General features: G+C 40.5%; 1 protein-coding gene across 1 annotated transcript in view; it reads right to left on the bottom strand.

Annotated features, from left to right (window-relative positions):
• The window catches only part of RANBP9 (RAN binding protein 9), an 88,774-nt gene extending 76,018 nt beyond the window's left edge, over nucleotides 1-12,756 (bottom strand). The window contains exon 1 of the mRNA XM_027876868.1: nucleotides 12,100-12,756. Coding sequence (XP_027732669.1) covers nucleotides 12,100-12,676 — 577 coding nt within the window. The 5' untranslated portion in view covers nucleotides 12,677-12,756. The remainder of the gene's footprint in view (nucleotides 1-12,099) is intronic.
• Between the last annotated feature and the right edge of the window lie 4,625 nt (nucleotides 12,757-17,381).

Raw genomic sequence — 17,381 nt, 5'->3', positions numbered from 1 at the left:
GATGTAAGTAAATTTTTAGTTCAAGGATTAAAATGTAGTCTCACGCCTATCAGATTGTACTTCAGTTATTTCAGTGGTACAGGTCCTATTTCTAAAAATATTCATTGCTATCTTAAATAATGTACCTGCTAAAAACAATCATGCTACAAAAAATTATAACATTTTAAACTAGACATAAATCGTCCTGTGAATTCTCTCCACTAAACTCACAAAACATACTCAATATTTTTAAACCAAAGTTAACTTTATGTTACAGTTATTAGGTTTCATCTAAAAAGTCAAAATATGGGTAAACCTAACCACAATATTAGCATATAAAATAGTTTTTAATTTTACCTGTTAACAGGCCTGCTAATATAGGTAAAATGGCTGTCAGTTGCTATTCACTCAAAAATAAATAGTTTATATTCACAGGATGAGACCTAACCCAATAAAGGTCATTCACTTCACTTACAGTATCAAAATAGCAAAATAAGCCTCTTTCTTTCTAGGCTATAATAAAATCAGTAAGCATTTATAAAGTGCCTGCTTTGTGCCAGATACTGTACTAAGTCATAAAGGTACAAAGAAAAGCAAAACAGCCTCTGCAGTCAAGGGACTTGCAATCTAGAGGAAGAGATAACTTCTACATAGATGACTTGTATTAAACAGATTCAACATGACTTGGAGTAGGGGAGGAAATTACTGCTAGCAACTGGGGGGATCTGGAAAGGGTCCCCAAAGAACAGACATGGTACTTAGCTAAGCCTCAAAGAATACTAGGATAGAGTTGTGCCTTAGAAGGCAGCACTTCCGGTTGGTGGAGATGTGAACTGATCCAACCATTCTGGAGAGCAATTTGGAGCTATGTCCAAAGAGCAATCAAAATGTTCATACCCTCTGATCCAGCAATACCACTAGGTCTATATCCCAAAGAGATCATAAAAAAGGGGAAATGATTTACATGTGCAAATATATTTTCGTGGTAGCAAAATATTGGAAATTGAGGGGATGCCCATCAATTGAGGAATGGCTGAACAAGCAGTGGTATATGAATATAATGGAATACTATTGTGCAATAAGAAATGATGAACAGGCAGATTTCAGAAAAAAACTGGAAACACTTGCACGATAATGCAAAGTGAAATGAGAAGAACCAAGAAAACATTGTACACTGTATCACCAGCATTATGTGATGACCAATTATGAGTGACTCAACTCTTCTCAGCAACACAATGATCCAAAACAAGTATAAAGGCCTCATAAAGGAAAATGTTATCCTCATCCAGATAAAGAACTGATAGACTCTGAATGCAGATCAAGGAGGGTTCTTTTTGGTTGATTTTATTCTTCTCCGTGGCTTTTTTTCTTTTTGATCTGTTTCTTCTTTCATGACTGTGACTAATATTGAAATGTTTTATATGACAGCACATGTATAACCTATGTCAAATTGCCTGCCATTTTCAGAAGAAGGGAGGGAGATTGAAGGGAGAAAAATCTGGAACTCAAAAATTTGTAAAAATGAATGCTAAAAATTATCTTGACATGTAACTGGGGAAAAAAAATAAAATACTATTTTAAAAAAAAAAAAACCATGGAAGGTAGTTGTGTATGAGCCCCCAGAGCATTCTCCCTCCATTCTTAACTATCTTCTCAGGGAACAGGGAGGACAAGCATTAAGTACCCATGTGACAGACACAGCGATAAATGCTTTACAATTATGATCTCATTCAGATCTGGCTAGATCCCATCAGCCTAGGTACTCACATCTTAATCAGTACCTTCTGCCTCACCATTAGGACAGTGGAGTTATGAACTCATCATCCTCCTTTAAGACCTGGTTGTACTCCTTTTTTACTCATCTGTGGCTTCTCTACCATTTCCCTTCTTCCCCCCTAACTGAATATATCCTTCCCTTTCTACCCACCCCACTTTCAGCTTTCTTTTGTGCTGTCTTCACTAGATAGTAAACTCTTTGAGGGCAGGAACTGTCTTTCTTTTCCATATTTGTCACAAAGCCTGGTGCATAATAGGCACTTTAATGTTTATTGACTACTGATCTTCATAACAACCCTGTGAGACGGGTGTTATTGTGACCCCCTCGTTTACAGTTGAAGAAACTGAGGCAAACAGATTAAGTGACTTTCTCAGGGTCAAACAGCTAGTAAGTAAGGTTACATCTGCACTCAGGTGTTCCTGACACTGGACCCAGCCCTTCAATCCACTGTGCCACCTCGCTGGAAGGGGGCTTTAGAATACACAAAGATGCTCCCTCAAACTCCTTATCTCCTAATTCCTCAATCTCCTTTAATGATATTACCAACTCCTTTCATTCCAAAGTCATTCATTCCTTCATCCCACACAGGAATAGATAGACTGTGAATCTCAGCATTACTCATAAAAGTTCTATTTCTTCAATCAAAAAAAAAAGACATTGGTCTGACAATAACCTCTTACCACACCATCTTTCCCTATGCCTCACCCCTCCTAAACCTATTAACCTCAACATGACCTCCAATTCCTCTACCCCTCAGTATTTTCTTAGGTCAGTTACCTCTGCTGTGCTTTCACTTTCCTCCCTTCCCAATCTCAACCAAGTAAACTACACACTATCCACTGCTCTCTAACGCCTCATCCCTTTTTATCCTATCACAACTTAATTTTATCTAGGTCTGGGTTACTCCCATTAACTGCACCCTAGGTGGAAATGAAATGGAGGAAATCACACAACTACGCTCACTAGGTAGACCATAAGAGACACTTTTTCTCCCAACTTTAACTTACGAGGCAACTCTTTTGTTCCTCCCTAATTCCTTAACTAAGGCAGCTCTTTGGTGCAGTGGAGAGTGCTAAGCCTAGAGCCAGGAAGACTCCTCTTCCTGCTCTTAGACACTTACTAGTTGTGTGACCCAGGGCAAGTCACTTTAACCCTATTTGGCTTCAGTTCCTCATCTGTAAAATGAGCTGGAGAAGGAAATGGCAAACCACTCCAGTATCTTTGCCAAGAAAACTCCAAATGAGGTCACAAAGAGTCAGACACGACTGAACAACAATTCCCTAACTCACTCTGCACGAAAATCTATTTCAAATCATATCTTCTCAAGCCTCCCACACTTCCTACCCACCCACCCCTACCCAACTCTCTTGGTTGTGTGTACTTGGTCTCTTATTTCACTCAGAAAATAGACTATTTATCATGACTGCTTCCCCCTTCTCTTCATTTCAAAACTTCTGGACATTATTCCTTTCTCCTTCCCCACCCCACCCCTACAACCCCCACCATGAGGAAGCCCATCTTACCAAGGCCACCTTCTACATATGAATAGGCCCAGCAAAAGTTCTGAATATCATCTGCTTCTGTCTCCTACAGCAGATGGTCCCTTCAATCATCCCATTACCCTATCTTCAACTTCTATCTACTGATTCTTTCCCTACTGCCTCTAAATAAGCCCAACTCACCCACATGCTAGAAAAACCTTCACTAAAGGCTACTAGCCCCTCAGCCCTATCAGGCTAATGATAATGAGAATCATTCTAAGGAGATCAGGTCCCTAGGTTTCACCAGATTGCCAAAGGGACCCAAGACAAAAAGGTTAAGAATCTCTGCTGTATACTCTCAGTAGCCCCATCTACAGCCAATTCATAGATCTGTTAATCCAACTCTTCCCCTCTTCCCACTACCCCTACCAAATTCTTCCCCAGCTCCACGTCATATACCTACCAGATTTCCAAGTCGATACCCCAGAGACATCTCAGTCAACATGTCTGAAACAGAACTCATTTCCTTCCTTAGTTCTGGCCCTCACAGCTGTATTATTGCAACAGCCTCCTAATTAGACTTCCTACCTCAAGTTACTTCCCACTCTAATCCATCCCCTACACAAAACTGTCAAAGTGTTTTTCCTGAAGTATAAATCTGACTGTAAGACTCCCCTCCTCTCTAAATTCCAGCAGTTTCCTTCTAACTCTAGAATCTTCTTCTGTCTGGGGGCAGCTAGGTGGTGCAGTAGATAGAGCACTGACCCTGAAGTCAGGAGGACCCGAGTTCAAATCTGGTCTCAGACCAAACACCTGACACTAGCTGTGTGACCCTGGACAAGTCACTTAACCCCAACTGCCTAAAAAAAAAAAAATTCTTCTGTCTGGCTTTTAAGGCCTGCCCCTACCCCTCACCCTTCGTTCGATCCAGCTCATCTGGTCTTCTCTGGGTTATTCACAGAAGACACTTTCTCTCCAGTCTCTCTGCCTTTGCACTTGGCCATCCTTTAAGCCTCTGATGCTCTCCCCCCTCACCTGTACCTCATGAAATCCTTCTCTTCCTTCAAGATGCAACTCAAGTACCACTTGATGCCCAACCTGATCCCAACTGTTAGTGTCCCCTCTCCTTACCTTGCATTTTCTGTAACTACTTTGTTATTTATCTATTACCTTTCTATTCATTCCGAATTCATTCACATGTGTACTTCTTGTCTTCGCTCAAAAGACTGTAAGTCCCTCGATATTGGAGGACGTTTCACTCTTTGTGTTCTTAGCCCTAGCACCTTGCATAGTTCCTGGAACATAGCAAACATTTAATAAATGCTTCTTGATTGACAGCCAGTGCAAAGGCACCAAGATGGGAGATGAAGTGATGTGCACAAGGAACAATGAAAAGGCTAGTTTATATGGACCATATCATGTGTGAAAAGGGATAATATGTAATAAGGTTAAAAAGGTAGATTAGGACCAAATTGTGAGGAGCATTAAATATCAAGCAGAAGAGTTTATACTGGAGTAGGGAACCAAACACATTCAGTCAAAAGGCCACTTGAGCACCTAGAGGGCCACATGTGGCCTCTAGGCTGCAGGTTCCCCACTCCTGGTTTAACCTAAAGTAATAAGGAGCCATTGGAGTTTATTAACTAGCAAAGTAACATGGTCAGAACTATGTTTAGGAAAAAATCACTTTCGCAGCTTAATATGTTAATTCTGGTAAGGTCTCCAGCCTGGGAAGAACAGAGTGTACCAAAATATCTGCCCAACCCGTTAGCTTGCTTCACTACTCTTTTATCCATTAGAAGGTAATACAACATGAAAACATTAGCACTGCTCCACCTACTTCCAAACACCTTCAATATAACCTCTCAATTAAGATGCTATCATCCCAGAAAACTATGCAGATCCTGTTGAAAGCCAGCCATTTCCATTTCACAACTAAAAATTTTAAGTGGGAATCAATAAACTGACTGGGAATAAAGAATAAAAGAAAATAGATAACACAGCTCAGACTCAGTAATTTCTAAGGAAGAAAGGTTCTAATAAAATAGGTCTGTTACACTGTAATGCCAAGTCTTATGCTCCAAAACAGGTTTGAATATCACTAACTGCTCAGAAATATATAAAGAAACTGGTCAGGACACTGAAAGTTGGAGCAATTTCACACTTTTAAGATTGCTATATTTATAATGCCTCCTCTCATCTTAAACATGTACATAAAAAAGGATCCTGTACTCACTGGATATGTGCCAACTGCTGCAGTAAAGCCTGGCCTGAATCCGATTCCAAAACCTGAGCTAAAAATAAACTAGAAGATCTGGAGATGGATTAAGTAGGGCTGGTATAGCAGCAATTGTCTTATGAGTACAAGTTACCAGTCCTGCCCAATGACCTCCAGATGGAGCCTCACTCCTACCTCTCCTCATCCCAATCAAGAAAAAAATGTAGTAGGAGATCATTGTTATTAATTTAGGACTAGTGCACATTGCAAGGTATTAGTCTTACTTCTTTCAAACGTCGTGGTAAAGAAAGAACTATCGCTAGAAAAAACATCAACAATAGTTTGTGAAAAGTCCAATTAATTTTATTCACTAAGAAAATCTTCGTTTCTATAGCTTTTAAGACAGTCAGAACAATACTTAAAATATAGATACCCATCAACATTTTTAACATTTAAATACCAAAAAGTTGGGCTGTTTGTTTATTTAAGAGCTAGTCCCAATCTACCTATACACTGTTTAGGAAGACAGGAGAGAAATGCGCTACTTTTCTTCAAAATACAGTGTTCTGGAAAAAAAAAATCATAAATCTTCATTTTAATGTTTTGGACCATCTTATGATCTGAGACTTCCCATGACCAAATAAAAACAGAATATCATTAAAACATAACTTAGTCTTTCAGATTCAGATACAATACCAGTCAAATCATGTAATCTTCAAACAAATTGTTATTGCTCAGCATGACCAAATTTTTATGACCCTATTTGGGGTTTTCATGGCAAAGATACTGTAGTGGTTTGCCATTTCCTTCTCCAGCTCGTTTTACAGATGAGGAAAGTGAGGCAAACAGGTTTAAGTGATTTGCTCAGGGTCACACAGCTGGTAAGTGTCTGAGGTCACATTTGAACTCAGGTCTTCCTGACTCCAGGCCCGGGGCTCTATCCACTGCGCCATCTACCTCCCCAACAAATTACACGTGGCAAAAAACCTGATAAAATAGATAACCTATATTCCAGCACCATAGGTACAATGGAAAGCACCTTTGGCTTTTTATCCTGCCTCTGTTACTATGTGACTTCAAGAATATCAGACCTTCACCTCCTTTGGCCTGTGGTTTCTTCATCTGTAAAACAAGGAAGTTGAAGTTAAAGTCTTAGTGCTGGAAAAGCTCTAAATCTATGATATTCTTTTAGGCCTTCAAAAAATTCTCAACCTTCTCTCAGAGATCAACCCTGCCCTAATTTTCCCATTTGCTATACTCTTGCCCCAAAAATTGTTGCTGGGTTGGTTTACTCTGTGTGTGTGTGTGTGTGTGTGTGTGTGTGTGTGTGTGTGTGTGTGTCTGTTTTTAAGAGACTGAGGGAGGAGAGTAACAGAACTAAAGCATGAGGGAGAATTCCAGTCAGGTGATGAAAAGTCTTGAGAACCACATATGGGGCACTGAAAATTCTATACAATTCACACTAAAAAAGCCAACCACTAACAATTTCTCAAGCTTAAAAGAAACTAAGCACTTAAATAATACACCAAAGATATTTAAGTATTCAGTACTTCAAAACTTTAATTTGAAATGCAAAAATAGCACCAAAAAATAACTTTAAAATTTCTTTGTCATTCTCAGGTCAGCAAACTAATGCCTGGTCATAGCCCTTGACAAGTTAATGTTCCTTCCTTACCCTCCCACTGTATTCCTTAACCTAGTCACAAAACTTTTGTAAACTGGGTACCATGTTCATTTTAATTGGTCTACAATGCACTAAAAACCTTATTTTTTTCCTAGAAAAGTTAAGTTAGACCCTCTGACAGCAAAAGAAAGCTAGAAAAATATAAAAGTTAATTATCTAAAAAATTCTCAATAGGCAATGATGGAAATTGTGGTTGGCACTATCATTCAGCGATCAGGAGACAAGGAATTTTTCTTCATATTTCTGTGTGGAAAAGGTAGGTGGTACTGAGAAAGAGAGAGATGGAAAAGTGTAGCCAATGTAGCAGAAATAGCAGCAGTTAAATGTATACTAAAGTTAAAGGAGCATGTAGCTGAAACTAGAAATAAGCTGGTTAGGGGACAGAGGATGAGGAAGGAAAGTGGCAGAAATACTGCAGCAGAGATATAGACAATGTATAAGTCCAGTTCTCAAGAGGAAAAAGTCTGAAATAACTCTCGGGTTATAAAATAATATCCACCAATCTTCAATGTTATTTAACCCCAAAAGCCCTTGGCTACAGGGAGTCAATTCCCTCTTGCCTTTCTAGATTTAAAACAAAAAGCTGATCTGAATTTTGATTGTAAGCTTTGGAGGCTTTAGTCATAGGTCATGTTATGAAATATTCTGAACTATTGTGAAATTCTGAACTCCAACTGGAATTTCACATAGCAAGCAGCAATGTGAAGGGGGAAATACATCACTGAGGACAAAAAGGAAAATTTTACCAAAGTATTTAATGGCATTTAAAAGTTAAAGGTTCCTCCATACTCAACTCTTACCTCCTGAAACAATCACTGTGAACTTAGAAATCAGTTCCAGACCTCTAGGTCTATGAAGAAGGACAAGCTTGTGGCACTTCCAGGGAAGAGCATTAAATACACAAAGCTAAAATCCTTCCTTCAGTCTGTGGAATGACGAATAACTCCTCCCTACTCTCTATTCATCAAGACAAGACATCCTCCTACTGGATATCAAGCTTTTTCAAGCACTGATTATGTTTAAAACCATTATGTACACAAACACTCCACTAAACATTTTTTCTTCTATTCTAAACTGACAAGAAGCAACGATGTTTAAAAACAGTTCTTAAAAAGTGTTACTAAATGACTGATTCAGGTTGGGTTTCCAGTATGGGAGTCCTGTATGCAATCAATGTAGTTTTGAAAAGTGATCAATTGAATTGCACTTTATATTCACTAGGGAAGTTTATTAAAGAATCTTTGTATTGGAACCTTTTATAAATCAACTTATTGTTCTCTCATTTAATTTCAGATTTTCTTATGTAAGAATTTTTTATACTGGACATATAATAAATTCTATTTCATATATAGTTTATGTATGCATAAGTATCTTTCACTTAAGTGTGTGTATATACACATGTATGTATACACATATTTACACATACTTAAAGGAGTTTTTCATAGGAAGAGTAAAAATTTCATTCATTTAATGAAACAATTTTTCTAGACATGGAAGTCCTTTGACCATGGGCTACAGCCATTTTGAACCATGAAATGATTAAGAGATGCTATCTGATTCATCTTCCTGTTGTGAAGCAAGGATTCACAAAGGGAAACTTCTGCCCACTCAATTCAAGGAAAACTCCTTCCACCCCCCTGGGGTGAAGTATTAAAGGCTTAAAGGAAAGGTGAGGAAGGAATATGGTCAAATGTCACTGAGTCCTTTACAAAAGAAGTTTGCCTCACATTTCCTAATATTTCCCTGCCTGTTCTTTGCCTTTGTTTCCTCTAGTGTGAAAATTCATTTTTCATAGCCCAGATTAATCTAAGCATAAACTGCCTCATTATTTATCACTTGAAGTCAATGATATATTAATAAATTCATAGTGAAGCTATTCCCATTTACCTTTTGACTTTGTGACTAGTAATTGGGTTTTGAAAAAAGTTCATTTGGCACCAGAATCACTTTTCAAAAAGGGAATGGAAGGAAAGTTCAAATTTCTTACTATATTTCTTTGATAACCTATTAACCAAAGCTAAAATCTTACTTGAGATTTTTAAGGGCATTACTTTACCTTTTTAAATAAGAGATCTAAAGTGATTTGACTGTGTCATGGCTTCATATCACAGTCTTTCCAAGGCACTCTATTGACCAATCTGAGAAATACCAACTAACTTTCCTTGTGTGGGTAATATTTCTAAGTGGTTACTCTTCAAACATCCTTCTATCCTTTTATTTAGGGTTTTCGGGTTTGAAGCATTAAAGTGGCATACATACAATCAAGAAAGTTCCAGTCAAACTACAGGTAAGTGATAACTTGGAAAATACTTTAAAAACAGGGAAAGAGTATAAAGTTTTATAAGCTGAGAAAAATTGTAAATATATCTGTTTTTAAACTTTTCTGAAAGGCTAATTCAACATATAGCCTGTCAAATCTATCACTAACTATAAATGTTACAAAGAGTTGATTGAAATATAATAAACTTTAATCCTTAAAGTGAAAGGATTTAAGCCCTATTCCTCAATTATCAATTAAGGGAATGCCATGCATAGGCCATATTTCTATATAGATACAACCCCAGTGGTTAGGCACAGCCCTGGCAATACAATCATCTTTCAGAGCATTGCTGAACATTAATCCTTCCAGTCACTTAAGGAATACAGTTTCCAAATACACATGCCCAATCTCTGCTTATAAGACTAAGGTCTTATGGACAGAATAAGGGAGCCACATGCTGGAAAAAAGGTGTGATAACATCTTTTGGAATTTAGAAACATGCAAAACTATACAAATGGTAGATGAAATTCAATAGTAGGTTAAATCAAATACAATTACATCTTTCATTTTTTTCTCATCTACATAAAAGGTTGTTTTCTCTAAAACTGCTCACAACACTCCCGTGTTATTCTCTTCCATGGCTACCAAGCAAAGTTGACTTAGTATACCTTACATTTTTTCATCCACTCATATAACACATAAAAATGAAAAGCAGAAGAGAAAGGATATGAGTAGAGGGATGGGGGGGAGTAAAAGGAAAGGAAACAGAGGAAGAAAATGGGGAGAGGGCAGAAGAGAAGACTGCAGAGAAAAAAAAACCATAGACCAAACATCAAAATGTAGTCCTCCAGAAACAAGAGTTTGTAATTAACAAAAAGTGAAGTTTCCAGAAAGTGGACCTCAGTATGCACAGAAAAGATAATGTGGCCAACAGCTTTAAAGAAAAATACAAAAACAGAGGCACCAGTGTTTTTTACATATTGGTGACTTCACAAAATGAACATAAAATGCATTTCATTATTCACTTTTAAAGTAGCTATTAAAACTGACCTAAAGAATTAAAACCGTATTTATGCCTAAGTTAAAAAATTGCTTCACTGTACAGAAGAGGAAGATGAGGTCCATGACTTGCCCAAGATCACAGTTAATAATATAATCCAGAGTAATGGCTAAAATTAACTGACACCAATGGTTCTTTTTGATCACACCACATTAACTGGTTTACATACTTATATTTTTCCATCGACAAAACTTTTTAACAGAAATGAAAATCTATCAAGTCCAGCTTAGAAAACTTTTTTGGAAGTTATATCAAAGATAAAGACCTTATCCACATAGCATCAAACCACAGTAATAAAAGTAGAAAATTAAAAGTGAAATAACTAGCATATTATTCTGAAATTTTTAATAAAATAATTATTTTAAATTGTCAATATTGTCTAGAAGAGTGGCAAGAGAAAAAAAGAGTAAATCAATATTCAGTAACATCAGTTTTAATGTATATAGGTCTCCTCAGTACAACCAAATCATGCCAGTTGTGTGCCTGTAGTCATTCTCCTTTATGATTAAACAGTAACTCGTTTATCGAGGTCTGTCTCAAATTTCACCCCGTATACTTTAAGGATTTAAACCACAAAGTTGTTTCTGCACTCCACATTCATCTGCCTAGGACTCTATCAAGACCCTCTCATTGCAGCCAATCAAAAAGAGGCTGTTTTGAACGTGAAAGCTCTTATAGGTCTTGGGCCTAAAAGACTAGATTTGTTTCCAGACCTAATATTTATTGTTAGATGGATTAAAAAAAAATAGATCAGATTAATATATTTGCTGTTCAGATTAATATATCTGCTGTTCACTCTTCAGGAAATTTCAAATCCTCTCCCCACACAATATACAATTTTATACACGGCTATTTTTCAGAAAGCTTTGTTTTGAGGGACATCTCCTGACAGTCACACAGATCTTGTAAATTACAAGTATAAAACAGCAATATCAAGACAATTATCAAGAGTGAAATAGTCTTGTTTCCATAACATTACCTGTATCAATATAAAAGTACAGATTATTTTAATGTCATTCCCCTTTCTGTTAGGTTTCAGTAGTCAAGATTTGTTTTTGTGACTTCACCTTCTTAACACTTCCCTGCTGTGTCTGATGAAATAGGTTGACTTCGAACGTGTGCCCTTGGTTCTTCCTTTTCTAAACAATTTCTGGTCTGTTTTTCGGAACAACCTTCCACTAAATAAATATCCATTTCCTTCGTGTTCCTGACCTTAGATAAGTAACTATACTTAAGATTCTTTTTATCCCTACACCAAAATAATTAAAGAGAGAATCCTGGGAGAACAATGTAACTAAACACTGAAGATGTAAGTTTCCTCTACTTTAAGGGAGATCAGGAAAGAGTTTTGTCCTGACATTGTTGTAAAAATGTTTCCTTTCTGGATCTTTTCGAGGTGTCCTGTTACTGGTGAGAAGATTACTACATCTCTGCTCCAGATAATTATGCTCACTTTCCTTTCCCCAAGAATCTTCCCAGTCCCTCGGAAGTGGCCTGCCCCCACCTTTCTTTCCACCACCCCCCGCCCCCCGAATTTGAAAACACTTCGAAAACAAGCTCAGCAGCCAAAACACATTTTAAAAACAAAAACACGGAAGTGGAGGGATTGGGGGGGGGTGATCGGCCCCCAGGCCAGTTACCTTTGTAGTGGACCCGCAGGTTGTTCTGCGAGAGGCCGATGTAGCTGAACTTGTCCTTCGGGCTCCACGAGCGAGGCAGCGGAGTCTCTTGCTCGTCCACCGCCGGGTAGAGGCGCTTGAGCCGCCGCTGAAGCTCCTTCTCCTGCTCGTTCAGGGCCAGGTCCCCGTGGGGGAAGGGGGCCGGGGCGCTGCTCCCCGTGGCCGCTGGCGGGGCCCCTCCGGCCGGGCTGGCGGCCGCCGAGACGCCGGGGGCCGGGGAGGCGGCGGCCGCGGCCGGAGGCGGGGGAGGCGGCGGCGGAGGCGGCGGCGGGGCCGCGGTGGCCGGGGGTGGCGGCGGAGGCGGTGGGTGCAGGAGCAGGGCGGCCGCCCCGGCCCCCACCCCGACGCCAACGCTGCCGCCACCGCTTCCTGCTCCCCCGACCGGGGACACGGCTGCGGCGGGGCCGGCCGGAGAGGTGCCGGCACTAACGGGGGTGGGGGCCGGCAGGACGACCCCCGGGGCCGGAGCCACGGCCGCGGCTGCCACGGCCGGCAGCTGCTGCTGCTGTTGATGTTGATGCTGCTGCTGCCCGGACATCCCGATCCCGGCCGAGACTCACACCCCCGCCTCCTCCTCCTCTTCTTCTCCTTCTTCCTCCTCTGCTCCCCAGGGGCGCTGCCAGCACTGGCCCAGTCAATCGGTCCGTCCGCCCGCCCCCACCCCCCCTCTCCCCGGAAGCAGGCGACCGGGCCCGCGCGCCTAGGGGTGAGCGCGACGGTTGGGGGGCTTGTGGGGGAGGGGAAGCCGAGGAGAGGCTGGGCTGAGAGCCGGGGATGGGGGAGCGGAGGGGGGGAGGTTGCGAGAAAGAACGTTGGCTCGAGCTCAGCGGTCGCGCGAGGCACAGGGACTGCCGAAGCGATGGAGGGAGACGGAGGGCGGGCGGGGAGAGCGCGAGAGAAGAGGCGGAGGAGGTTGATGCTGGGCTGCTCCCGCCGCCGCCGCTGCTCCTACTGGTGGTGGTGCTGGTGCTGCTGCTGCTGCTGCTGCTCCCGCTCCTATTGCTGTTGCTCCTGCTGCTGCTGCTGCTGCTGCTTCTGCTGCCGCCGCCGTCGCCGCTGTTACCCTGCGGCGGACTCCGCCGGCGCAAGACGTAGCGCGCAGGCGGCGCTAGGCGAGAGAGGCGGAGGGGGGAGGGGCAGAACACGGGAAAGGGGGAGAGGGGCGAGAAGGAGGAGTAGCGAGGGGGGGAGGGAAAAAGGGAGGGGAAAATGAAAGGGGGGGTGGGGAGGACCTGAAGGGATGGAGCACCGTAATTCGGCCAAAGAGCGCGAGATCCCGCCGAGCTGGACCGGCCAGGTCCCGAGAGGGTGGAGAAGTGGGGAGGGCGGGGGTGTTGGGACGCCGCCGCTGCAGGAGGCACTGTGGTCAGTGCGTGTTAGAGGGGAGGGGGCGGGGGCGGTGGTAGTGGGAGAGTTGTCTCGCAGCAAGTGCGCGCACGCGCGAGCCTGATCAGCTGGGCTTCTCCCGGGGATGCCTCGGGGACTCACCACCTTAGTGATCCCCAAGTCCCCTTCGCCCCGGCAAGGAGCGCTGGGTTACCCAGCGTGCTCTCTTCCACCACCAACCCTCCCCCCTCCCTTTCCGATATTCCTCTCGCCTGTCTTTCCTCCAACCAAGCCTCAACTCAGGCTCATCTTTTTCCCCCTCCTACTTTTACTTCTTTTTGTTATTGTCGCCCTCCTCCCTCCACCAGCGGCGGCTGTAGCAGCCTCTCGCTTAGGCAAGAGTAATCGAGCGCTGGTGTCGGTGCAGCGTGTCTTTTCTTGCACCCTCACCTCCACCCCAGTCTACACCACTAAGCACCCTTGGTGCAGAACTAAATGCTCCCCAATAGGCAACTTCTAGAATGGTACTGGTTCAAGACAGTACGGAAACCTAGTCCCTCTCCTCCATCCCCGCCCCTCGCCTCCCGCCTTCTGTCTACTTAAATTTGTTCAGGATTGTAAACATGGTGAATAGCTTCAAAAGTTCATAAAGGAATCCCGAGTTTGCAATTAACTAAGAATTCTTATAATGCAAAAGGAAAAAAAGTTTTTCATTGGAATTTGCTTAGAACTTAGAACCTCAGTGTTGCATGCCCTTTCCGCTCAGTCTTCCTCATCTGTAAAATGAGTGAATTACACTAGTTGACATCCAAGGTTCCTTTCAACTCTAAAATCCTATGACGCCCCTCTCCCAGTACATATAAATTTTGCATTTACTACCTTACCAACCTCTGGCAAATCATTTGCCGTTTTGAGGCCTCGGTTTCCTCATTTAGATTGGACTAGATGGCTTTTGAGATCCCTTCCTGCTCTATGACCTCAAAAGACAATTAATCAGCTGGTGACCCAGGCAACTCTGCAAAGCCTTAAATTGCTGATTTGCATGTGTGCAGGAAGAATGCAGAAGGGGAATTCCCACACACAATCAATCACAGGTCAGGACCAAAACAAACCCATAAGACTATTAAATAGAAACTTAGCTTAAGTTCAAACAATTAACACACTTCTGTCTTTTAAAAGTAGAGATTCCTATATGAATTAATTTTATGGGAATTTGTAAGTGAATTATACTAGAGGAGTGTTAAATTAGCAGTCCTAAAGATTGAAATAGTTTCCACAAGAGCTACATAAATTGTATGAGTACAAGCTTATAAAAATATGCCTTTGGAAGAACCTTTCTTCCTGAGACATCAAAGTACTTTATAGACTCATTCCTTATAGCGTCTTCCTTTGTCAAAGAGAGAAATATGACCATTTTGTAAATGAATAACGCTGAAGTGGAATGCCTTGTTTAAATTAAAAACAAGTCAGCGCAGCTTGGAACAAGAATCAAATTTTGTGGCTCCCAGTCTAGTACCTGATTCACTAGGTTGGTACATTTTGCCCAGTGGCACAAAGTTGACTTTAGATTGTCTGGAAGTCCATGTTTTTAGCATTCTTCTTTGTTCCAAGTATTCTTTTGTTTTCTTTTAAAATCTGAATTTTTATAAGTATTAAAATAAATACTAAATATTGGGTTTGCTTTTAAAAATGTTATACTTACCATTTGTTTAGTCGAATGAGTTTTAACATTTTGGAAAATAATTAATCTTTTTCCACCTCTAGGGTAACTTCGGAATGTATTGGTTTAATTACAGGTCCTGGATTTCTGCCCAAAACTAATAACTGTATGGTAAAATTTATATTTAAAAATACTATATAATTCAATAAGACTGCTATTAGACAGTAACCTTCCTACCCAGTTGTTCTATAATAAAAATATCAAATAATCCCAACCTGGTTAATTTGAAGTTTGTATTGTTTAGTTCTTACATTTTAACATAGTTTCATTATGTAGGATAAAAATAATGGAAAATTTGGAAGTGAAAGATCAATCTTGCACTTTGTAAAACAGGACAGGAAAGCCACAATATAGTCTGATGTATATCTTGGATTTTGGAGAGCATATTTTTAAAGGTTTCAGAGTAAGGATAAATAGAATCCCGTGGACTAAAATCTATAGAAAAATCAGCTTAGAAAAGAACAGGAAGCTCTCAAGAATAAGAAATTCAATGAAGAGAAAAAGGGGGAATAGTCTAAAGAGACCAATGCAGATACATAGGCATGGTAATAATACTCCTAAAGCCCTGACAAACTGCCTTAGATTTATTGTTGTTTTTTAATAAAATTTTACTGATAGCTTTTGTTTTTACATTGTCTAGATTTCTCCTTATATTCCTCTTTCTTTCTTCTCCCAGGGAGGCATCCCTTATAACAACAAAAATAACAACAACAAAAATAATAATCAATGATCAATGCAATGACCAACCACAATTTCCAGAGAACTCACAATGAAACATGCTACCCACCTCCTAATAAATAGGTGATAGACTCAGAGTACTAAGACATTTTTTTTCACGTGAACAATGTAGGAATTTGTTTTTCTTGACTATACATTTTTTGTAACTGGATTACAGGGAAAGGGTGAAGGTGGAAAGGAGAAAAAGTGAATTTTTTATTAATTTTTTTAAGTTATTAGAAGAATAGGGGAGAGGAAATCAGCAAAACTAATTAATACATCAAAAAAATCTGACATTATATGCAGTGTTCCATATACATGGAGACTAACATATGCAAAGATGTCTTCTCATCTTTTCTTCGGGGCCAAACTTGTAGTCTATACTTCATCAGTATCAGTTTTGATTATTTTGTGGTTATTCTTTCCATTTACATTGTCATAGTCATGTGTGATGTTTTCCTGGTTCTGCTTACTTCACTTTGCATCCATTCATGTGTCTTTCCATGCTTCTCTGTTTTTATCATTAATATTGCATTACATTTATGTAGCACAATCTATCTAGCCATTCCCTAATAATCGGGCATCCACTTTGTTTTTAGTCCTTTGCTATCACAAAAAGAACTGCTCTAAATATTTAAATGTATACAGAACCTTTCCTTTGTTTAATGGCCTCCTTCTACCTTAGATTTTAACAGACAAAAAGCAAGTACAGGTAAAAAAGGATAAATTCTATTGTGTGCCACAGTCCTTTAAAAAAAAAGTGGTAAGCGCATGAAAGCACAAAATGAGCTGAGACTGTGAAGGAAAGCTAAGTATAATAAGAAAGGATTTTTTTTTTAAGCTATCTTGAGGAATAGAGGAGCATCAAAGAAGAGACTTGATTCGTCCTTGGGTAGATCAGACAATGACAACAGATGATGGAGAGGAGACAGAACTAATCAGCTCTTAACTTTGCTTCTGATTTAATGACAACAGATGATGGAGAGGAGGCAGAGCTAATCAGCTCTTACTTTGCTTCTGATTTTTTCTGCCAAAGAGAATGACCCTTGGAACTGAAAGGACAGAACAAAAATGGCTAATGGACCTATCACCTATGACCTGGGCTCACATTGACCAGGTTTGATCCTAGAGGCTGACCCTTTTGAAGGTCAATTTTCCTCTCTGGCTGGTCGTCCCCACTAGAAATTACTCTAGGAAAATCTATATTCTTTCTTTCTATCTATCTAAATATATGTACCCACACAGATATAAATATATATGTGTGTTTTATACATGCCATATGCTTGTGTGTGTGTGTGTGTGTATTCCCCGAAAGTATATTTCTTCATCTGCAAAAATAAGGGGGTAAATGACCTCTGAAGTGCCCCTCAGTTCTACATCTATGATTCCATGATTCTGTGTGTGGGCACACACATGCCTGCTTTTGCCAGGTGTTCCTGCTGGACTCTATACCCCCAACTGCTACCATAGTACCATAAAA

This window comes from Vombatus ursinus, unplaced genomic scaffold (assembly GCF_900497805.2).
Source record: "Vombatus ursinus unplaced genomic scaffold, bare-nosed wombat genome assembly UNPS02000577.1, whole genome shotgun sequence".
Lineage (NCBI taxonomy): Eukaryota > Metazoa > Chordata > Mammalia > Diprotodontia > Vombatidae > Vombatus > Vombatus ursinus.
This window is presented reverse-complemented; position numbering and strand designations above follow the sequence as displayed.